This window comes from Sceloporus occidentalis, unplaced genomic scaffold (assembly GCF_023333645.1).
Source record: "Sceloporus occidentalis isolate IW3139 unplaced genomic scaffold, rSceOcc1.0.p SCAF_5, whole genome shotgun sequence".
NCBI classification, from domain to species: Eukaryota; Metazoa; Chordata; class Lepidosauria; order Squamata; family Phrynosomatidae; genus Sceloporus; species Sceloporus occidentalis.
Genome location: NW_028316985.1, coordinates 107,898,842 through 107,923,670, shown reverse-complemented (window position 1 = coordinate 107,923,670; position 24,829 = coordinate 107,898,842). Strand labels below are relative to the sequence as shown.

At 38.6% G+C, this 24,829-nt stretch overlaps 1 protein-coding gene across 3 annotated transcripts in view; it reads right to left on the bottom strand.

Annotated features, from left to right (window-relative positions):
- The window catches only part of STIM2 (stromal interaction molecule 2), a 79,813-nt gene that overhangs the window by 5,114 nt on the left and 49,870 nt on the right, over nucleotides 1-24,829 (bottom strand). For 2 of the 3 annotated variants that reach the window (XM_089525064.1, XM_089525067.1), the window contains exons 3-11: nucleotides 23,047-23,161; nucleotides 9,692-9,803; nucleotides 8,874-8,989; nucleotides 7,177-7,354; nucleotides 6,151-6,328; nucleotides 4,154-4,321; nucleotides 2,774-2,874; nucleotides 2,274-2,512; nucleotides 1,567-1,725 (exon numbers count right to left, since the gene is read on the bottom strand). In XM_089525064.1, the coding sequence (XP_089381190.1) occupies nucleotides 1,567-1,725; nucleotides 2,274-2,512; nucleotides 2,774-2,874; nucleotides 4,154-4,321; nucleotides 6,151-6,328; nucleotides 7,177-7,354; nucleotides 8,874-8,989; nucleotides 9,692-9,803; nucleotides 23,047-23,161 (1,366 nt within the window). The remainder of the gene's footprint in view (nucleotides 1-1,566; nucleotides 1,726-2,273; nucleotides 2,513-2,773; nucleotides 2,875-4,153; nucleotides 4,322-6,150; nucleotides 6,329-7,176; nucleotides 7,355-8,873; nucleotides 8,990-9,691; nucleotides 9,804-23,046; nucleotides 23,162-24,829) is intronic. The other variant, XM_089525065.1, reaches the window with a different exon arrangement.

The following is a 24,829-nucleotide window of genomic DNA, read 5'->3' as shown; positions in this document are numbered from 1 at the left end:
AATGGGAGACCGCCAACAAACACCAGGTGCTATATGTCAGAGGCTATATTTCAGAAAAAGGAACTGGCAAAACCGCCTCTGAATATTCCTTGCCCAAAGAAACCCAATAAATTAATGTGATTACTATAAATCTGCAGGGGTAATTTAAAGGCACATACACACACACACACACATGCCTGTAATATAAGAATGATTAGTAAATAAGCCACAGAGATAGGATTCAGTTTAATTTTGAATAATCTATATTTCTCCTTCCCAAGTATTAATCTATACTTAAAATATATTGGCAAATGAGAAAGGCAAGGACAAGGCAGGTGTGAAACTGACCTCTACTTGATGGAATCTCACAGTAGGTTTGGTTACCATTCTAAAGTCTTAGTAGAGAAGGTCAGACGGGAAGTCACAAACTTATGTTGCTGGCAGCAACACCTGACTCAAATATTTAACAGGAATCCATACTGTCTCACTGAACTTATATTCAGTTGAAAAACAGGAATTCTATTTCCATATAATTTTAAGGATTAACTGTTTCAAAAGGGAAAACCTGTTGAATAGTATTGTGGATCAGCCTATCCTGATGAAAAAGCTTTGGGCATTTGCATCAAGCCCTGGGGGATTTGAACAAAGTTGTGCTAAGTTTATACTATCAATATTATTAAAATTACTACCATGATGCTTCAGCAATTACCAATGTCCATCAGATGCAGATCCAATCAAACTTCTGCATAAGGGGTAGGGAGAGACCGTTTACAAGCATGGCTGAACAGTGTGTGTGTGTGTGGTGTGTGTGTGCGCGCGCGTATTTAAAAATGTTCACAAAATGGCATAGTTGTGGAGTATGAGTTGTTGTGGTTGTGATGTCCTAGCACTATTCAGTACAGTGGACCCTCCACATTTGCAAGGGTTAGGGGCACAGGACTCCCATAAAAGTGGAAAAAACACAAATAAAAAACACTATTTTTAAGAGAGAACACCTCTGTACGAATATCTAGTGTAACTCTATGGTAAACATCTGCCAGAAATTGACCACAGAATCATGCTGGAGGACCTACAAATGCCTAGAGAAGTGTTTCCTCTAGTGGCGTCTAGGTCCTCCAGAGCAACTCTATGGTCATTTCCCAGTACAGCTGTGCAGAAAGACCTAGAGATTCCTAGAGATAACATATTAATCAAGCCTGTAAATAATTAAATGTGCAGAAGTCAAAGCCACGAATGTGGCCAACTATATATGGTCCCAGGAACTTTCATAATTACACAGCACTTACAGTAATCAAACACTCAACATATTAAAGGGGGAAAAGAGAGGATCATATATTTCAGCCACATGCACAAACACAGCAATTGGATATCTGAATGGTGAGGAAAATGCTGACATCTGTGGTAGTCTTGGAGGAGATATGAGAACCCGAGAACTGGCCACTAACCATTTACAATGAGTTCTCCTTCACCTCTCCCCCCTCCACCCGTCTCATTTGACACCCACTGGCAGAGAAGGAGGGATATGTGGGAGCCAGCATTACCCTTACTCTCCTTTGCACAAAACACTAATAAAGCTCTCTGTCTTACAGGCAGCCACTGAGCCACTGTCCCTGTGGGTGAGGCACTCTCCTTTCAGGCGTATTAGAAACGAGAGGATTTTCTTTCCAAAGTGAGAGCACTTTCTTTTTCTTCCTATAAAATAAGAAGGGAAAAGCCCCACCCACATAGAAAGTACTTGGAGGCGGCCTGAGAGGGAGGAAGAGGGAGAGGGAGGGAGGAAGAGAAGGAGGAAAGGAGAGAGAGAAATAGCTCTTTTAGTACCTGGACATGTATAATGGAGCACCTGTGCAAAAACCTCCCACCCTTGTCTAGGGGTTTACTCTTTTACAAGGAACAGGTTGTGTGTGTGTGTTTACATGTGCATCCACACACAAAGAAACAATTTCCTGTAACACTGGCTTTCTGCACCATCCAAGAAACAATAATAAAATATATCTAAAACTCTAAAAAAGAAAAAGAAAAAAGCATATCTTCTCAAGATCTTAAAATATTCTCTCTCAGGTTCATTTTTACTCCTATAAATATTGCTTATTGTCAAATCCAAAGCCTTTTCCCTTTCTATTAAAAACCCATTCTCTATTGTTTTCTATCTCTGGTTTTTTTTGCTTTCCTAGCCTCTAATAAATCCCCCTTAACCTCTGATTTATTTTAATTTGTCAAATTCTCAAAATATTTTCAAATCTTCTATGAATCTCTACTTGTCCAAGTATCTTACTAGATATACCACCACATACCATGAAACTGAGAAACTATTGGAGGAGTGTCTTCATCAAGGTCATCCACTCCGCCTGCAATTGGATACGGTGGAATGGAAACTCGTGGCATTACCACCCAACTATGATCAGAGTAAAGTGATGAAGTCAGACTTGGTAATCCTGAGTTGTGTGCTATCTGGAAGCCACAGATCTTCTCAATCTGTTGCCATCGGTAGAGTCTCTCTCTCAAACATGTGGTTAATTCAGAAAGTGCTTTCCTGGAAGCAATAAAAATTTGTTTGGTTGAAGTTTTTTTATTTTACAAAACATTACTCTCTATACAAGTTACACTTCGAAATATTTATATGCAAACTACTATATGCCATCAGAACCACATCTGCCCTTTAAATAAACAAAAACATACAGATACTTAACATTTAATTTCAAATATGAATCTATGTTAAACTGCTGAATCCTCTGCCACCAAAAAAGGTTATGCAACACACATCATGCACAGTACCCCCAGTCAACCCACTTACTTTGCTTCCAGAATCTTATGGTCCACTTCATCAAGAGAAGAGCTGTGTGCTACATGTAATGTCCCAAATACAGTATTTCTCTTCTTCTTGATCTTTTCTGCCTAAAATCAAGAGCAAATGTAAACTCAAAACATAAGCCAAAGAATGCAGTGGAGAAAACAGAGGAGGAGTGTCTCTGAGATGCTGTAAGCTATGCATGGAAAGGATTACAGTGAGCCCACACCATACGCAGGCTCATTATAGGCAGCTTTCATCTTACGCTGAAGCTGCCTGGCAATAGAAACGATGGCGCGTGCGCCCACAGCACATACACACGGCCATGTGACGTGGACAAGCCCCATTCTATCCAATGGGATTTGAGCATACTTTTTTGCTTTACGCGGGGGGGGGGGGGGGTCTGGAACGGATCCCCCGCATAAAGCGAGGGCTGACTGTATTGTTCAATTATTAGCACATCTAAAGAAACACTGTCTGCTACTAGCATCTCCAAGGTCAAACAACAGAAAACCCTCCAACCAGCAGCCTGGCATGAGAGGATATTAAAAGTTATTCATTTTAAATCATGTCTTTATCATTTTAACTTATTTATAAACTTTATTTCAGGGTAAGCCTTTACAACACAGGATTTTTCAGAAATAAAAGCAGTATAATTTGTATGCATTGTTTACTGAGACAAATTGTATTTTTCTTAAATAATGCCCTTCATGAATCGTTCAATAAAGAACAAAATAATAATGTTTAAACCATTAGTTAAAAGCTGAAGTGAAAAGAGAAACATCTGGATGCAGTAGAAAGACCAGTAGAGGGAGAGAGACAGCTGTCTAAGATGGTCCTCTTCAAGGAGCTAGGTGTGGATGGCAGCAGGAATAAAAGCAGACAAGAATGCAATGCAGCATTGTGTCACATTCTAAAAGTTGTTGAACTAAAACTCTCAGCCTTTCTCAATTTGTTCTGAGTACAGCTGCTGGGACTTGCTACCCAACAATATCTGAAGGACTGAACAATTTCAATCAATGCTCTAGGCCTTTATACAGTGATCTCCCCTCTTTAGTACATCACATTCCAGTGGTGCTTATTAATAACATACCTTTTAACTTTGGCATTCTCCCTAGACCCCATCTATTACGGTCATGTTTTCATTCATTTCTTTTTTTTTTTAATTGAATTGTTCTAAACTGCTTCTGCTTTTCCAGAAACATTTCCAATAATAATAGAAAATGTGTTATTTTTACACAAAATTTGACAGCGGTGCATCTCTAGCCAGGACATAAATATTTAGCTGCAACCCTGTACTCTGAGATGATATCACCAGAACAGCAAAACCAACAGGATACAGGACTTGTTAGTGTTTCATTATTATAACTTAAGAATATATGTTACCTCTTCCTTAGCAATTGCTAACTGCATTTCTGCATTTTGTCTTTTGATGTTATAGTACTGTACTTCAACTTCATGAGTCAGCTGGAGCCATTTTTGCAGGGCATCAGGAACAGACCAATTGCTTCTCAATTCAAATTCTTTTTCAGCCTTTTTTAAGGCCATGCGGACCTAGGAGTCAAGAGAGACATGCAAAAAGCATTGAAGTACTAACATTTCTGTATTCTAAATCTATAGGTGGGTCACTGAGTATCAGAATATCATAGAATCATAGAGTTGGAAGAGACAACAAGGGCCATCCAGTCCAACCCCCAATCAAAGCATCCCTGGCACATGGCCATCCAGCCTCTGCTTTAAGACCTCCAAGGAAGAAGACTTCACTACACTCTGAGGAAGAGTGTTCCACTGTATCATAAGAGTGGGATGCCTCATTGATTTGTTAAACAACTAAATAGACTTGGAAATTGTGCTTACAGTTAATCTGACAACAGGTCTTAACATTTCTTAAGTGTGTGTGTGTGTGTGTGTGTAGCAGGGGCTGAGGAATGTGTGCCCTTTCAGATATTGTTGATATTCAGCCCTACCAAGCACAGCCAGTTGTGAAGGATAATGGAAATATCTGTCAAACATGAAGGGTTATATGTTCGCCAACTTGTCATATGGAAGCTAAGGTGACAGTTCTTTGAACATGCATTCAGTTTCACAAACAGAGAATGAAATGCCTCTTCAGCACTTGTTCTCTTGAGTAAGGAGTAAGAATTCCTTATTATTAACCATGCTGCCAGGGGCTTGTGAACTGTAGCCCAAAACAGGTTGTCGAAGGCTGCCCTTTAAACCAAAATTTGAAGCTTCATAGCTTATTGTTGTATTGATAACAAGTGTCAAGTATTAGCAATGATACTTTACAATAAGGAAGATAGTGAAGTATCAAAGTAGTGCTATTAAATCCACATTAACATTAAAAAGCAAGTAAGAAAACCAAATACTTTGAGTGCTTCATATATAGATGAATGTTGGTCACAGGCTGATTCAGCTACAGACCTTTTGGAATGTGGGGTAGAGCCACGCTCTGAGAATTGCTATACAGTGGTCATTCCACATTCGCTGGTGTTAGGGGTGAAGGATTCCCATGAATGTGGAAAAACCATAAATAAAAAACACTATTCTTTTATCCTGAAGGAACACCTCTCACACTTCTGCCAGGGTTGTGCTGGAGGGTCTAGAGCAGTGGTTCTCAACCTTCCTAATGCCGCCACTCTTTAATACAGTTCCTCATGCTGTGGTGACCCCCAACTATACAAATATTTTCATTGCTACATGCAAATATGTGTTTTCACGTGGTCTTAGGCAACCCCTGTGAATGGGGTCCCAACCCACAGATTGGGAACCACTGGTCTAGAGATTCTTAGAGAGAACCTATCAATCAAAAGTGCAAATAATCAAATCTGCAAAAGTCAAAGCAACAAATGTGGAGGGCCAACTGTATATGTTAAAAGCCATAGGCCCTCATGGAGCTCCTAGATTAACTGATTCTTTACCCTTCTTCACCTCTGTCCTTTCTTGACTTACTTCTGCTAGCAGACTTGGGTGTGGGACAGGAGCTATCACATGCAGCCCACCAGCTCAAGACCTTGTTTTGTCCTTGCCTTTCTTTGGCTTTTTACTGCCATGTTAAATACTTCACTTCCAGCTTAGCTTCATAGCTCTAAATTACTCTTTCTTTGTGTGTTGGTAATAAACTGGAATACAAATTACCTTTCTGGAAAAGACCCACCACTATGAAGACCCAGATTATTCTGTTCTCCCCAAAGAGGCCTTGCACCCACAGTACAGTAGGTCTTTGATTCTGCCTCAATGACTGTTTCAAAGTGATCATAACTATCGGTTTTAAAAGTACAGTATGTTTGCTGTTTAAAAAGGAACACCACTGTAAACATGCAGTGTCACTAAAATGAAAAGGGAAACTGAAAATGACAATACACATAAACATTTATAATTACCTGCACCAACTCCTCTTCTGCATACTTAAGTCTGCTGAGCTCACATTCAGCTCCTTCCCTCAATTCTTTCAGCCGACATGCTTCCCGTTTTGCATCATTGATTTCATCCATCATCTTCCGTTCTAAGTTTTGCTTTTCTACAGCAACAGTCCGGTTCTCTTCTTGTGCTTTTTCAAGCCTTAAAATCAGACATTTTTCCCCACAGGTTAATAATGTTCATTTAATTCAGCTCACAGTTCATCTGCTCAGGCAAGTAATTTAAGCTAGTTGAGGGTATCATCAACCAGCACTTCTCTGTATCAAATGTACTGAGAAGATTAAAGCATTACCAACATCTTGACAAGGTAGCTGAGTTTTACTCTTGCATTACTCTGGCATATGAGGGACACTGCCACAAGTTAAGGTTATTAGAATTTCACAATCTGATTACTTCATCACCATTTTGTGGCTTGAAGTGTAATCTGGGAAGTTTCAATTCATATTTCACTGAAGTAGACAACTGCACTGGGCATAGGGTGATAGATTTTGTCCTGTTCTCCACCAGCAGATCACTGTGCTGTGTTCATGGTGATTCAGAAGTGACATGACTTTAATGACAGTTTCATTTTAGGCAGATTTCTGGCATTTCAGGGAAGGGTGCTAAAGGGTTTGGGGAGGATGAAATAATGAAACCTTACCTAAAATGGTTTGGTAGCATATTTTTTTAAATGAAAAGTTTCCAGGTTTTGTTTTGTTTTTAATTGACATAGTCCATGAACTTTGGGGGGGGGGGGGGTGTCTCCTGTTGAACTTTAGGGCTGAAAAAATGGGGCTATATGTGGTTCTTTGGATGCATGTGTCTCCCCCCCCCCACCCCATGTATTATATATCACTTCAACCATGAATTCACTAGATGGCAGAGATGAGCTGCTATCTCTTGGTGTCACTGCTCTGAAATACTAGTATAATGCTAACCTGCCAAGCTAGATCATAATAAGGACCCTTAAATAAAACTAAAGACCTATGAATCTTTTTTTATATATATACCTCTCTTGCAATTCACACAGGCTCTGTTCTGCTGTCTGAAGGCTTTCCAAATCTTTCATCATTTTGGTGATATGTTCTTTTGAGGTCTTGTTCTGAGTGTATGCAAACCAGCAGCCTCCAACACCAATCACAATAGAAACTGTGAGTATGAAATCTTTCATCCAGTTGTGAGGTGGTCCTGAAAAACACATTTACACACATATACATACATATACATATTTAGACAGTACACATATTGGACTGATTTAGATGCAACACTTAACCAAGGTTCAGTATAATGAAAATGATCCAAAATAAACCTTAATCTTACGTGCACCTTTTAACCCTCAGATGGGGAGTTGGGAAAGGTATGCTTCCATTTTAATTAATTTGATATGTTATTTAAAACCAGATAAACTGTGACTGATCTTAAATATGGTTAGCATAAATAATCTAAGTTCAAATCACCATTTGCAAAGCTGGCTTGTTTCCATCAAACATAACAAAAGTAAAAAGTTTCAGGTTGATGACATAATAAAATACAAACTGTCCCATTTAATCTGCCACAATTTAATCTAAAGCCTCAAACAGCTCTAGCAAGCTGTTTGAGGTGCTGAAAGGGCATGGGAGCGTGTGCTGGCTGCTTCTTCCTTCCCTTCCAAGGCTTGAGAGAAGTCCGGGGACCGCTCTCAAACTTTGGGAGGACAGGAAGGAGAGCGCTTTGGACGCATCCACCTTCAGTCCCAAGGCTTGAGAGAAGTCCGGGGACCTCTCTCAAACTTTGGGAGGACAGGAAGGAGGGCGCTTTGGCCGCATCCCCCTTCAGTCCCAAGGCTTGAGAGAAGTCCAGGGACCTCTCTCAAACCTTGGGAGGGAAGGAAGGAGAGAGCACCTGCTACTTCCTCCTTCAGTCCAAGGGGAAAAGCCTGGGAGGGACGGAGAGGGAGGAGTGCACACGCACACAGCTAGGGACTCGCGAATAATCGAATCAGTGAATCCCAAAGCTGCGAATCGGGAGGGACGACTGTACTTAAAATGGTATTCCATTTCCACAGCCATAGAAGCCTCAACGTTCCTTCAGGAAAAATAAAAGCCTTTTAGTAATGCCTCCCCAGCCCAGTCTATACTCACCTCAGCCAAACAAGGGTTAACCTCCACTTTCCAAAGTAAAAACCCACCCTTCCCAATTTGTTTGAACTAAAGAACAAATGTCCATTCTTTCGACTCTTTTTAATTACTGTATAGCCAGAATCATTAATTCGACATGTGGTCAAAAGAGCAGACCACACATTGAATATACAGATCCTGGATATAATTTATAACAGTCAAAAGAGTGAGTGGCCAAAAAGAAGTCATCAAAAAGGAGGGCATGCATGTAGATAAAGGCTAAATGGGGAGTTTTACTACTGTTGCAGCAAGCTATTTTGAGCTTTTTTCTGGTCTCAGAAGGAAGTGTGATATTTGAGGTAGTTTTCAGGTCTGGACAACTGACTTAGAGAGAAAGAGACAGAGACAGATTGAGAGAATTTGTAAGAGAGATCATCATTCATAAGGAGAGAGACCAGATGATATCACAATGCTATGTAACACTGAATGATATTCTCTCAATGGCATTAGTTGGTCTAAATACAAGATGATCACACTTCAGCAGAACAGTGCCTTCTAGTAGCTGTTAAAGGCTATGTTCAGTAGTTTAACTAAATGAAAATTGTACTAACGTGTAATAGGGCCAAACAAAACAACATCCAAGGCCTTTAGCTGAAGTTTCTGCCTGTGGCTCCGATCAATGATTTTCAGTTGAGAGATCATAAATGCAGGTTCATTAATTGCTATCCTGAACATAAAAAAGAAGAGATTTTAAGCAAAATTAAATCTGAATAGACAACAAAAATGTACATTTGAGTTTGTGCAATAATCTTGAAATAAACACTGGAACAGTTTCTATGTTTTCCACATATTAGTTGCATGCATTAAATTTACCGGTTAAAAACTAGGTGAAAGAGCACAACAAATGTCAAATTTGGTTAAACAAATATTTTCGTTATACCAAATGTATCATAAACTTTACAAGTTATTTATTTATTTCTCTGGATAGATTCCCCCCCCCCCAAATATATAGCTATAGGGGGGAGGGGTTTCCAGCTAAATGATAACCAGCAATATACAATTTAAACACTTCTGTTTAAAATCAGGGATTGTATTCAAGTGAAAAAGTTCTATAGGTTGTCTTAAAGTATAATAAATATGCAACACTACTATTAAAATAAATATATTGTGTTATTGCCAATAATGCACCATCAAGTGAATGTCTGAAAACAACATTTTTAAGATAAGAAAAGTTTGTTACCTTGACTTTAGGTTTAATATATTCATCTGAGAATGTATTACACATACTATAAAAGCATAATACTACAAGTTTTCTGACAAAAAATGTGATATGTACAAAGCTCACATTCTGCTTCGCAGTGAAAGCAGTGTTTTAGGACTCTTGTTAAAAAGCACAACTTGTACATAACGTATGAGTTGAAAAAGTCACCTTGGCAACGTTGTTCCTTTGACATTATTTTCTCTGAAATTTTTCTCATACTGAGGAAGTTCAACAAATTCTATCAGCCACTGAAGAGTCTCCTCTAGTGTCCAGTTGTGAACTACAATGCAAAATCACAAATACTACTTGACATATGCTGGATTATCAAGAATTAAATCAACAATTAACAGTAAGTTATTGGCAAGTTCTCCAGCTTCATCATGTGCTCATCGAAGTGAAGATTAGAAGATTATTAAGAAATAATTCTTTAAAATATTCCTTTATTAAAAATTCCATGGCATAATTGAAAAAGGAAAAATCTTGTGACCAATAAAGTGTACACAGAGTTCTTTTTCCTGTTATTCCTCATCCCTTGCTATAGAACTAATCATAAGCAAACACAAGTCGCACCCATTTAAACTAACACTGAAGAGGTGATATTTGCTTTGGAATCAATGTATTTACTGTGGAATACCATATGGGTTCCTACCATTTTTATGGGAGGGAACATGAAAAGATTAACTGGGCAATGAGAAAATATAGGAAGGAAGGCAACATATGGTGAAAGACTATTACATGTGACATTTAACAAATCAAATGTGGTATATATCCACTAATGACATAACAAAATAACCCAAGTAATCATTGCTGAGCTAAAGGGATTATCTTCATATTTATACAATACAATAGCTATTAATGGGGGAACCAGTATCTTCACTGCCAGATCTTCCAGATAAGAAAAAAGCACAATGCCTTAAATATAGAAAGAATCATAACCTTGGCCTTAGCTGGCAGCTTTAAGCATTATATGACATGATCATTTAGATGCCAGTAACATTCTCACCCGGATACAAAGAGCTCTTTTGGCATGCCAAAGGGCTTTTTCCTACCAAGTGCAACTTCGACTTCTCTTTCTGTCTGTAGCAGGCCCCAGACATATCATGCTTTCTCTCTCACTTGGTAGCATGGAGGGATGAGAAGAATACATTTCAGCCTACAAATCTGCCAAACCCTGGGTGGATGGAACTAGCTGAATGGATTATTGCATTCTAGTCCTGGGCCTAATTGGTTTACAAGTGTGTGTGTGCCTTCCAGTTGTCTGCTAACTTAGAGAAACCACACAAACGTCATAGGGTTTTCTTAGGCAAGGAATACTCAGAGGTGATATGCCAGTTCCTCCAAAATATAGTCTACAGAACCTGGTATTTGTTGGCAGCCTTCCATCCAAGTACTAACTAGTGCTACCCAGCTTAGTTTCCAACACTGCTTCAACAAAATCACAGGATAGCTTCTACTTTTAAAAAAACACACTGCAATTATCTAATAACGCATAGAATCATAGAATCATAGAATCGTAGAGTTGGAAGAGACCACTAGGGCCATCCAGTCCAACCCCCTGCCATGCAGGAAATCCAAATCAAAGCATCCCTGACAGATGGCCATCCAGCCTCTGTTTAAAGACCTCCAAGGAAGGAGACTCTATCACCTTCCGAGGAAGTGCATTCCACTGTCGAACAGCCCTTACTGTCAGGAAGTTCCTCCTAATGTTCAGGTGGAATCTCTTTTCCTGTAGCTTGCATCCATTGTTCCGGGTCCTGTTCTCTGGAGCAGCAGAAAACAAGCTTGCTCCCTCCTCAATATGACATCCTTTCAAATATTTAAACAGGGCTATCATATCACCTCTTAACCTTCTTTTCTCCAGGCTAAACATCCCCAGCTCCCTAAGTCGTTCCTCATAGGGCATGGTTTCCAGACCCTTCACCATTTTTGTCGCCCTCCTTTGGACACACTCCAGTTTCTCAATGTCTTTTCTGAATTGTGGCGCCCAGAACTGGACACAATATTCTAGGTGGGGCCTGACCAAAGCAGAATACAGTGGCACTATTACTTCTCTTGATCTAGACACTATACTTCTATTGATGCAGCCTAAAATAGCATTGGCCTTTTTAGCTGCCGCATCACACTGTTCACTCATGTTGTGGTCTACTTGGACTCCTAGATCCCTTTCACACGTAGTTTCATTCAGCCAGGTGTCACCCATCCTATATCTGTGCATTTTATTTTTCCGCCCTAAGTGCAATACTTTACATTTCTCTGTGTTGAATTTCATTTTGTTAGCTTTGGCCCAGCTTTCTAGTCTATTCAGGTCATTTTGAATCTTGATCCTGTCCTCTGGGGTATTAGCTATTCCCCCTAATTTGGTGTCATCTGCAAATTTGATAAGTATGCTCCCAATTCTGTCATCCAGGTCAATGATAAAGATGTTGAATAGCACTGGGCCCAGGACAGAGCCCTGTGGGACCCCACTGGTCACTTCTCTCCAGGATGAAAAGGAGCCATTGTTGAGCACCCTTTGGGTTCGGCCGGTCAACCAATTACAGATCCATTTAACAGTTCCTTTGTCTAGCCCACATTTTACAAGCTTGTTTGCAAGAATGTCATGGGAAACCTTGTCAAAGGCCTTACTGAAATCGAGATATACTATATCCACAGCATTCCCTTCATCTACCAAGCTGGTAATTTTATCAAAGAAAGAGATTAGATTTGTCTGGCATGACTTGTTTCTCTGAAACCCATGTTGACTTTTTGTGATTATGGCATTGCCTTCTAGATGTTCACAGACTCTCTGTTTAATGATCTGCTCCAGAATCTTTCCTAGAACTGATGTCAGACTAACTGGACGATAATTGTTGGGATCCTCTTTTTTCCCCTTTTTGAAGATGGGGACAACGTTTGCCCTTCGCCAGTCTGCTGGGATCTCTCCTGTTCTCCAGGAGTTTTCAAAGATTATTGCCAATGGCTCCGATATTACATTTGCCAGTTCTTTTAATACCCTTGGATGGAGTTCATCTGGTCCCGGAGACTTAAATTCATTTAGATTAACAAGGTGTTCCTCTACTATCTCTTTACTTATTCTGTGCTGAAATTCCCCTATTCTGTCCTCTGCTCCATTATCCTCAGGTTGAGCACCCTTTGCCTTTTCTGAGAAGACTGAGGCAAAGAAGGTGTTGAGTAATTCTGCCTTTTCTCTATCTCCTGTTAGCATTTTGCCATCTTCTCCACGCAGTGGCCCTACCGTTTCCTTCTTCTTCCTCTTGCTGCGGACATATCCAAAAAAGCCCTTTTTATTGTTCTTAACCTCTCTAGCAAGCCTGAGTTCATTCTGCGCTTTAGCTTTTCTGACTTTACCCCTACACATGCCTGCTATTTCTTTGAATTCCTTTTTCGTGATTTCCCCCTTTTTCCATTTCTTATACATGTTCCGTTTCAAACTTAGCTCGGTTGAAAGTTCCTTAGTCATCCATCCTGGTTTCTTGAGACACCTCCCGTTTTTCTTTCTCACTGGAACTGTTTGAAATTGTGCCTTCAGTATCTCCCTTTTGAGAAAGTCCCATCCGTCCTGAACTCCTTTATCTTTGCATGTCTTTCTACAGAATGGTATCAAATGTTTTTAATCCATGAACTGAAAGTATTTTCTTCCATATGAGGTACATTCATAAGCACAACTCTTTTTTAATGTGTGGTCCTGTCTTTTGATCACAGATAGTGAAACAGCGGATACTCTCCAATTCTTTTCAACAGTACACAAAAGAAACAAAAGAACGCTGTAAAAAGTTTATTTTTTTACTTTAATTGTGGCTCAGAAACAACTTTTGTAATCAAAATCAGTTATCAAATTTGTTTATTATGTAGTATCTGTATATGTATTTACAATCAAGTCAGCACTTCAAAAATGCTTGAACAAATAAGTGATCAAATCTTTCTTTAAGAAATGCCTAACTACAGTTTTATAATACTTTTTTATTGATTTAGCTTTCAAAATGTTCAATAAAACTTTTATCAAAACAAAAGATATGGCCTTTGAAAAATAGGAGGTAAGGTAATTTTCAACATTACTCGGTTCAATTTCCACTGTTAAGACAGAGAAAACTGTTTTTAGTTCCATTGTTTACACTAAAGCACTGAGTACATTATAAATAATAAGATAGATGTTTCAGATAAAATAATACCAGAAACAAAGTCTGCATGCCTCTATTACAAAAGCTTGAACTTGTCTCCATTTTCAATATATTATTTAAATTAATAGGATTCAGTTTTTATTATATATTCTATGCTAGTAAAATTTCCTGACCCTTCATTGCAGGGTTTACAGAAAGAATAAAACACTGTTTTACCTTTAATGCTCTGCCAGGAGTAAAATTCAGCAGGTTTATTTGAGGGGGAAAGTATGGTTGAAGACATGTCAGAAAGAACAAATCAAGAATATTATGTTAATTTTATAAGCAAATCCAATAAAAACATCAAGCTAAATTTCTTCCTTTTATGCATTTCAACCAGTCTTTCTCCTCTGTTAATAGTCACTTCAGATTAAGCATGCCTTTATGAAATCAGTAAACAGATGCATGCATCTATTTGCATCTTGCCCCTTCCTTATGAGGCTAAGCTTCATTTTATATGTGGATGCAAAACCTGCATCTTAGCCAGGCTATTTCAAGCAGGTGAGAGTTCATGTTTGCAAGCTTCTCCGTGCAAAAGATTACCCTCTACGCAGAGAGGCAATACACCAGGAAAGGGGACTGTAGCCTGGCCCTCTCTTTGAGATGCCAATTCACTACACATAGGAATAAGGGTATGAGGAAGGATGTAAAAGACGGTTCAGTACTGTAAGCCCCAAACAACATTGTATGCCAAGGTGGAGTATAAATTACATTAAAGGGGGAACCAAAACTACGATAAAAGTGATTAAACATACCACTTAAATGCAGTGGCGTCACTAGGGCTGATGTCTCCCGTTGTGGTAACTCACAGTGACACTCCCCCCTTGACTTCCTGCTACACCACATCCATACAGAATCCTTAGTAATGCTTTTTGTGCTCATTTACTCACATTTTCAAACTGTGGATGCTTGAATCCGTGTATAAGAAATTCGTGTATAAGAAGGGCTGACTGTAGTTGTGACATAAACAACTAGCAAAATCAAAATTATACTTTTAAATTAAAAAAAAATACACACAGAAAAAATGTGTTTACATATACATAGTTTCATATGGTTAAAGTAAAAATTTGGTAAAATGTGATGTTTTGAAAGAAAACTTTTTTTAAAAAATTAAAATTAAATTAAATTTTGAATTTTTTTTAAACTAGGAGCCCTCCTTTCTCCTCCCACTGAACCTCACCCTACTCACACCATCTCTTTGGCATTTTAATGGGATACAGATGAATGCCACTGCCTGTTTCTGCTAAAATGCAGATGTTTGAGGAATACTGGTGTTATCCCACCCTTAGGGTGTCACCTAATATGGTCCAAACTCCCCGCACCCCACTAGGGATGCCACTGCTTAAATATATTTATTACACTACTTTACATCCTACCTGTCCAGTAGAACATAACAATCAAGTTGGCAAACCTCATCCAAGGAAATTACTATCAACCACTGAGACAATTTTTTAATAATCTCAGAAGGGAACAGGAAGGGGCCTGTCCACAGCCTACAAAGAATGCTTTATAAGGGAGTGTCTTGCCTTATACCCCACTCTCTTCCATTCCAGCATTCTCTGAAGATGTCAGCCATAGCTACTGGTGAAATGTCAAGAATAAACTCTCCTAGAACACAGCCCTGGAAAACCACAAAAAACAATGGTCTTGCCTAAGTTTCAAATGATATCAACCATATCCTACAGAGGCTTTTAAATACATGTTATGACAATTCTAAGTTTAAATGGAGTGATTTCATTTCACTGTTTTTAAGTGATGTTTATCTCGATGCTGCACTTTCATCTATATACAGTGCACCCTTGCTTTAAAGCAAATAGTATGTATGCTCAAGGCCCATTGACAATAATGGGGCTCATGCATGCTTTGCAGCACAGTGTGCACACACACCATTTTGTTTCAGTCATGCGGCTTTCAGCATAAAAGGCGCAGGCGCACTGTATTATCTTACTCTTAATTATTTATTAAATTGTTTTTAAGTAACAAAATAAAAAAAAATCATTTTCTTTTTGCAATCAATTTACAAATGGAAAGGTTATTTTAAAATGTCTTAAATACATTTAATTTGTCTAGAAGATGATAATTTAACCAAACAATTTCACATAATGAAGGACTAAAAGGGAGTATGATTTCCTAATATTAGGCATTTTATGTTAAAATTACCAACATTATAAGCCAATTCAAAATTTAATTTAATTTAATTCGATTCATTTATCTGAATAAATGCAAACAACAATCAATAAAGAACAATTATCTAGAAACAAACATCAGAAATCAAATAAGGCAATTTTGTGAGTGAACAGAAATAACAGATGATCATATCTGTAATACAGAATACAACATATACAAATGTCAGAGCACTTAATACATACTACAATTCAATCACTAATCTCTAACTTCCAGGTCATTACCAGCAAAACCACTGACCAGAAACAAAATTATCTGCTGCAACTGATTGATCTGAAGATAATATGTGGAATCTTTTATCAGTCTTTATCCTTATGATGTCTGCTAAATTATTCATGAATGTTGTTATAGACATCAACCAATGAAAATTTTGACATTTTTACATCTATGAGATGGACAGCTCTTTACTGACATGGAATTTAGATTTCTAAAACTTTCTGATTGAGGCTAAACTTAGTATTTTATTTTGATATGCTACTTAAGGATTTACAGGTCCTTTAGGCCCCTCTCCAATAAGTTGCTGATGATGGCGAGGACGACGATATGTTCCTATTAGGATCTGTTCATTCACATAAATTCCAAGCCTGATTATTTCAACTGTTAGAATTCTGGGGCAAGTGAAAGTGCATTGAGTTCAACAAAAATCCACTATGAATTAAAAATATAAGTCGGGGAGGCAATTGGGGGAAAGTCATAAAATGTTGCAAAACAGGAGCTCATTATTTTCTTAAACAGTGAGGGTTCTATTCATCACAAAATTAATTTCCCATGGAATCTGATGGGAGATTTTGCAAGGATTAATATGCTGGTGTTGCTGAGACACTAATCCTACTACAGCATATTTTCAAAAGTCATCCAACCAGAGTCCCATGGTGAGAACACATGCACACCTTTCTGTAAAATACAAGCTGTATTCCTCTAATGACAATATCTCTAGCAGACCATAATTGTATGGACAATTCCCACTTCCTCCCCAGACTGGGCCAATCTTGTCACACTTGCCAATGGAATGCACATCACAGCAGGTTGAACTTTGTCACTTCTGCAAAGGATCATATATATGTACAAGTAGAGTGTGTGCTGTGATACTAAGGCAAAATTAAGGAAACTATATTGTTTAAAGATTCTCATCAACTCAACAGAGGTCTGAACAGATTGCCACACTTGTATATAACTACTCTGGACCCTGAACTTTTCTTTTTCTTTCTGAAAATTTTATTTGATTTCTTCAACAAGGACAGTAACATATATTAACAAGTAGCAAGAACTGTATAAATAATCAAACAGAGCATTACAAAGTTATTATAAACCTGAAATGGTTCTTAATTATTATTATTTTTAAATGAGCACCCAGTATATACCATTGCACATCATTTAGTATCCCTCTGTCCTGTTACTGAACCTGCAGGTTCTATGCAGAAATGTTATATCTAATGGAAGGGTGCATCTATACTGTAGAAATGCAGTTTGTCATCACTATGACTGCCTAAGGAATCCTGAGATTTGTAATTTTACAAGATTTTTAGCATTGTCTGTCAAAGAGTGCTGGTGCCTCACAAAACTACAAATCCCAGGATTCCCTAGGTAGTCAAAGTGGTGTCAAACTGCATTATTTCTACAATACAGATGCACTCGAAGCCTCTCCTCTCACCACCACATTAGAAGAGGCTAAGTATGGGTCTCAAACTCACAGGAGTTTTTTTTTTCCTGCTTCAACAGATCTATGTAAACTTGTTCTAGCTACAATACAGATACAATACAGAGAAGAGTGTTCTGCTTACCTCTCTTTTCAGTATTAGCAGAAGAATTATGTTTTCCAACTCTGCTCAAATTAACTAAAATGTTTTTTAAAAGAGAGAGAGAGAGAGAGAGAGACTATACCTATGCTGAACTACTTTGCCACCAGCTCTTAATACACATTAAATCAGCAGTTTAAGATTACAAGGATGTTCTTTCAAGACATAGGATCTTAAAATTCTCTATTGTTCTTGTTTGAAAAGGAATCAGGGTTACATAATGCATTCAGAGCAATGTTTGGCTTACATTCATTCCCACCATCTAGATATTTAAAATCTATGGCTGCCAAAAGGCTAAGATTATGCAATTCAACCATAACATTTCTTGATGGTTTGCAGTTTATTCTCAGCTGCTGAGCAACACAGAACAGATGCTATTATTGGTAGATCTGAGCTTGTGAGGTCATCAAAGACATGATTTGAACTGGTCACATACTACACTACTGCTACAACTGTGTTTAGTATTTTCCTCCACCATTAGTTTAGGACTACCTATCACATTTCCTACATTTATTCAGTTACAAACCAGTGAGAAACTGGTGTTACACTTACTGGATGTAGAGAGATCTTTTAGCACCACTGAGACTAACGGAAAGAAAGAAGTTGGCAGCATGAGCTTTCATACACTAAAGTCTACTTCCTCAGATGCATATGCATATGTACTTATGCATCTGAGGAAATAGACTTTAGTGTATGAAAGCTCATGCTACCAACTTCTTTTTTTCAGTTAGTCTCAAAGTTGCTACAAGATCTCCATATATACTGATTCTACAGACTAACATGGCTATATTTTGGAATTCTACCACTATGGGTTAAGATAGCTGATGTAGAAAAAGATCAACTCTCAGATTTTAGAAATTGATCAGTCACTCACCAGATCATCCCCTTGGCATTCCCTATAAAGTGCTAGACAACTTAGGTTCAGACTATCTGAAAGACTCTGGGCCTGTACACATGGGCCACAAAGCCTGTGCTCCCCCGCCCACCCCCAACCTCGTGTCGTCCTGTTCAGATGATGTAGTCCATTAGCCCTGGGCTGGAATCCAGCACACCACAGGCAGATCCAATGGATAAGGTCCAATCCCAGCCCAAAGGGACCCTAGCCAAGATAAACATTTCTAGGAAACTCCGCAATGACAACTGGCAGATTGGATGGCACTGTGTGCCCCTGTACCTGCCTCATTGACACATCTGATAAGATCCTTGTTGTAGCCTGTGATCTCAGATGGGGATGCCCCTTCCACCCTTACAGGCCATGATGGGGGTCTTCTTACCATATGCAACAGCAAGACAGGGATAGGGCATGCAACGGTAGCAGGTCTATGACCCAGAGGCGGGCAGGTATATAAACACCCGCCCATTGCTCTGGGCAGTCTTTTTCGTGGAGAAAGTTAGTAGTATCAAGTATCTAATAGTATAAAAGCATTTAAGAACATATTGTCTTTATGTTATGTTCTTAAATGATTGCATACTTTTAAAAGTTAACTATATTTTCACGTTATTGCTTGTTTAATTGTATTATAGCAACTACCTCATCAGGTAGTTGTGTGTGTGTGTGTGTGTGTGTGTGTGTGTGTGTGTTGTTGCTGTTGTTGTTGTTTTAATTAAGCTTTGTCTTGTTTTAGCTTTATTATAAGTCAACTTGGGTCCCCTGCTGACAAAAAGGAAGTATATTAATTAATTAATTGGGTGCCAGAGAAATCCTACCTACTTCTAAGGACATATTACTCCCTCTGGAATATTTTTCTTGAAAGGATTTAATTAATTAAATCAATTAAAAACGTCCTTGTTTACCAAAGCTTCTGGAGTTTTAGTTTAATCTTGTTTTATAATATTTGTATTTGTCAGTTTGCTTCATACTGTAATGCACTGAGGGTTTTTTGTATTTCTATCTGAGTAATTTGTTGTTCAACAAACAAACAATTGTTCACCAACTGCATTAGTTTTATATTTATATGACTCTTCCCTTTTCCTCTCTCTCTTTGTGTGTGTTTGCACACTTCTATAAAATAGACGGTATGCCCTTTGCAGGACTGGCTGACTTTTCTTTTCTTTTGTTCTACTTTTTGATGTGCTTTGTACCCTGACGGCACTAAATAAATAATACACTATGGATTTTGCTGTTCTCTGCATTGTAACATACCATATGCAAATAAATATAAATTGGCATTATTCATTCAGACAATACAAACAGCAAGTAGGTAACACAACTCACTTTTACAAAAATAAAATGAAGCTGGTTATTTACTAGACTGGTGTATCTGTATGAAGACATACGAGCAGAGATCTCTTTCAGCAGAAAGCATTTAATACTTGCTCACCTTTCAGATGGTAAGCGGCAGAAGAAAACAAGAGACCATATGTATAAATAGTCATTTAAGCAAACATAATAGAATTAACTTAAGGAAGCATAAGAGCCAGCATGGTGCAGTGATTTCAGTGCTGGACTAGGACACTGGGAAATCAGGGCTCAGATCCCTGCTTGTCCATGAAAACCCAGTGGAAGATTTTAGGAAATTATCACTTTCTCGGCCTCAGAAGAAGGCAAGGGCAAAGCACCCTGAACAAATTCTGCCAAGAAAAAACATAACTGAGTCACCTTAGGGTCGCATTTTAATAGGGAGGGAAAGACATTAATTTATCAATAAGCATATGACAAAATGTGACGAACATTTACTCTATTGTGGAATTATCTTTGGTGAAACGATCAGTTTTATAACTTCAAATCCCCCATTCAACTATGAAGCTCTGTGGCTGACCTTGGAGAAATCACTCTACTATAGCCTAACCTAATTGAGAGTTGTTGTACTCCTGAAATGTTGCAAAAGAAAAGGGGAAAGTACCAGACACCAGGAAAGGAAACCACTAGGTATAGGTTGTTTTTTTTAAATGACCAGGCCCCAATGCATTCCAAACAGACTTCACCCTTATGGGCACTCTTGAATATACACTAATCAAGTAACATTCTCATCATGATGCAGGCTTTCTGGGTAGGGCTTACTTAGTGCTTAATGAGACATGATCAGTACTATTTACAGCCTGTGACTCTGACACCCAAATTCCTTTCAAGCAAGCTCAAGGAAGCTGATGTTATTGACACCATCCTTTACACTAGCATCAGAAATCCATTTAATTCCATACCAATAACTCATTTAACATTCAGCAGTTAGCCAAATGGCTGGAAAAACAAATGTAAGCTACAACCTTAATTACCAAAATCCAGCATTAATGTCACTGATGAGAACAAACCTACCTTATAAAGCAAGAGGGGCAATTGCATTCTCTTTTTTGTACAGCCTGAAGCAAATTACAAACTTGTTTTCCAAAGGGTAATACTGAATTTATGCAAATATAGCTGTTCAGTTATGCTAATAAAATACAACTGACATGCTTTTACTACCCCAAGGGAACTTGCTTATAGCCTCAATTTCCAAGCTAGTACCCATAAGTTAAACCAGAGGTTAATTAAACTCCATCTAGTTGCAAATGATTTTGGGATGTTCGCTGAGTTCTGGGCAACAAAATTTCAGATAGAGAGCAAACATAAATCAAAATTCAAAGTAAAAAAATGCTTTTGCTTACAATGAAGAAAAGATGCATTATGAATGACATTAATTAGAGAACAAAATAGGAGTCTTTGTATCTATGCTACAGTGGTTATTTTCAGCAATGAGCCAAGGCTGCACCCTGTTTCTTCTTCACTCTTCTAAGAAAAATGAAAGCCCTACAAATACACTATTTGGTCAAGGAAATTAGGTGGCCTAGAACAAACTGAGCAAAACCCTGAAAAAGAATGTCTTTCTTTGCCACTGCCCAATATCAAAAAATTGGACATCTTAGTATTGATATTGGCAAAGTACTTCCATGTTGCAGAATATTTTACTTAACATGCTTGTTTATCACCTCTCAACCCACCAGGGTTCCCAAGGTGAGGTAAAATAAGGTTTAAAAAATTAAAACATTTATAGAGAATAATAGCGAACATCTACAAAATAAAGAATAGCTAATCCAGAAGGGTAAACTAGGGAATGGTGGCTGCAACATGACAAGGTCTTTCACACAAAATAGGACCACATTCAAATCCTCTACCTTTTTGCTTGCTCCAGAGTCTTCACTTTCAAACAAAGGTAAAGAAAGAAAGAAAGAAAGAAAGAAAGAAAGAAAGAAAGAAAGAAGCTTGTTTCAAGGCAAATTTTCAGTTTTGTAAAGTTTTAATTGGTAATTCTTATTTACAGTAAGTCCACCCTTCGTATCCGCAGACATTCCATCCACAGGTTTGGGCATCTGGAGATGGCAAGCCTGTGGGAATGGGGCAGCAGCAGCGGTGAAGGAGGAAGAAGAGGTGGAGAAGACGAGGAGGAGGAAGGAAGAGGAGGAAGGATAAGGAGGACAAGTGGTGGCAGTGGCGATGGAGGGGGGTAAGAGGAGGAGAAAGGAGAAGAAGATAGGGAAAAGGAGGAGGAGAAGGAGGAAGGAAAAGGGGGAGGAAGAACAGAGATGGGGTGAAGACGAGGAGGAGGAAAAAGAGGAAGAGCCACAGCAGCGGTGATGGAAGAAGAGGAGGAGGAGGAGAAAGAAGGGGTAGCTCCCTGCCATCTGCCGCAGTAAGAAGGGCAAGGTTGGCTGGGGGGGGGGGGGGGGCAAAGTACCATTGTCCTCAATGGTTGCACAACCACTGAGCTTTTGCTTACAATGCACCACCACTGAGTACTATGGGACTTGAACATCCACAGATTTTGGTATCCACAGGGGGATCCAGAACCTCCCATGGATATCAAGAACCCACTGTATAAGTAATGTCTGAAGAAAAATTCTAATTAAGGATATCTGAGCTATATGGGTAGTTTCTAATGCATATTAGCTGAGCTCTAATCAACAAAGCTAGCTCTGTTCAACTAACAGGGTTTTAGATTTGTGTCTCTCAAAGTAGCATCCCCCAATAGTATATCAAAGCAATTTGTGGTGTGACATGTGGCATTCAAAAACAAAAGCCCTACAGTGAAGCAAAAATCACCTTTAAGGAGAGAAATGAACAAAAAGATTTTCAGGAAATAGCCTGAGTACTAAAACAACTGGGAAAATCTGTGGGTGCACTATGAAGCATATATTTTTCAGTAAACCCAATACTTTAAAAGGAGCAAGAAATAGTATATTCTGGACTGCACTGCAGACCATGTCAAAATGTTTGCATGAATTTCAATGAACATCCCAAGAACTTCCAATTTAAACACAAACACACATGTATTTGTAGATGATTGCCGGTGAAAGTTGGGCTGCATCCACACCTGGAAAAATAATCCTGTTTGACCCAACTTTAACTGCCATGGCTCATGGCTTATGGAATTCTGGAAACAGTAGTTTATTGAAGCACCAGAGCAAAGCTTACCTTCAGAAGTCTTCCAGCGTTTCCACAGATCTTCAATGGTGATGTGCTTGTCTTCCCTATGAAGGTGGTTGTGTTTGTTCGAAGCATCTTTGTATTTCATATCTTCTCTGATAAACTGGGAAAGGGGAGGGATACTCAGATTACTTCCATTGGGCATTTTCAATTCTTTAGTTTAAGTCAGAGGTTCATTATAACCCAGTGAACACAGTACTAAACCAAATGTTTTGTGCACAGGGTTTGCTACATGACTATCATATAATTCTAAATTCTATCATTTTTCCTTCAGCATCACAATCAATTTACCAGCAAACACGCAACTACACAACACAGGTTACTAAAAAAATAAATCTACAGACCGTACAATCCGAATTACATAGCATTTAAAGCCCAACCTTTGTCAGTTTGAAAAAGACTAACAGCATAAAAATGTTTTTATCTGCTGCTGAAAAGAAAGCAGAGATGAGGCCATCCTGGCATCTCTAAGGAGGGAGTTCCAAAGCTTGGGAGCAGCCACTGAGAAGGTCTTCTCTATTGTTCCCACCAAATGAGCCTGAGATGGTGGTGGGATAGAGAGAAGGGCCTCTCCAGATTATCTCAATGCTCTACTGGGCTCATAAAGGGAGATGCAGTTCTTCAAATAACCTGGACCCAAGCCATATAAGGTTTCATAGGTCAAAACCAGCACTTCGAATTGTGCCTGGAAACAGACTGGCAGCCAATGGAGCTGCTGCAACAAGGAAGTTGTGTGCTCTCTAATGCCAGCCCCAGTTAACAACCTGGCTGCAGCTCTTCAGATGAACTGAAGTTTCTGAGCACTTTTCAAAGGCAGCCCCATGTAGAGCACATTACAGTAATTCAAATGGGATGTAACCACGACATGTACCACTGTGGTCAGATTTGACTTCTGAAAACTGAAAGTGGTAAATGCATGCCAACTTCCTCTTCAGAAAGTAATTCAATTGGACAGGAACTAAGTTTTCTCTGTTGAAAGCAACAAGAACTTTAAATAGCACAAAAGCTGCCCAATTTTTTAAAAAAAGAAAATGCATTTGTCTGTATTTGAGAAAATATAGTACTGCTCTTGTTTTTTGCTTTTGCATGAAACAGGAATACAGAATGTATGACAAATTTCAACACTTAAGCAGCAATACAATCAAAGCAAAAGAGTTGCAGCTCAGTATACGTGCTTAATGTGTAGGAACAGGAAATGAGAGTGAAAAATGCTTTATTATTATTACTTATTCAGGGAAAATTATTTGACATCAGTCTTTACAATGATGCCAGCATTGCTATGAAGTCCAAATTTCCCAGTTATGAGAACATGAATGTACTTACAAAGGTATGTGGCAATTTTAACAGTAAAACTAATGTGCCATAGATCCAATACGAAAGCCTAAACAAGCAATATGCTATATTCTCTGAGTTATACAACATTTGTACAAGCCCCAAATGAATGGGTACAAAAATGACAAAAACTGATTTGTTGTTAAATCAAAAAGTTGCATGATTCAAATGAAATAATTTGCACGCTTGGAGCAACTGTTCAGATTTATCATTCTGAATTTTTTAGCAATAAAATGAAGATTGAATTCAGAGGGGATTTGCTGTTGCCATCCTCTAAGTCTGAGAGTCTGTGAATAGTATTTGGTAATCTACAGTTTTGGCAGGGGGTTAACTTGCTTCTTCACACCTTTGTTATATCCTTACTGTGTTCTACCATGCCCTCTGTACTGTACTGAAAGTCACCAAGGACCAAAGGACACACTCCCCTGTCTAGTTTCTG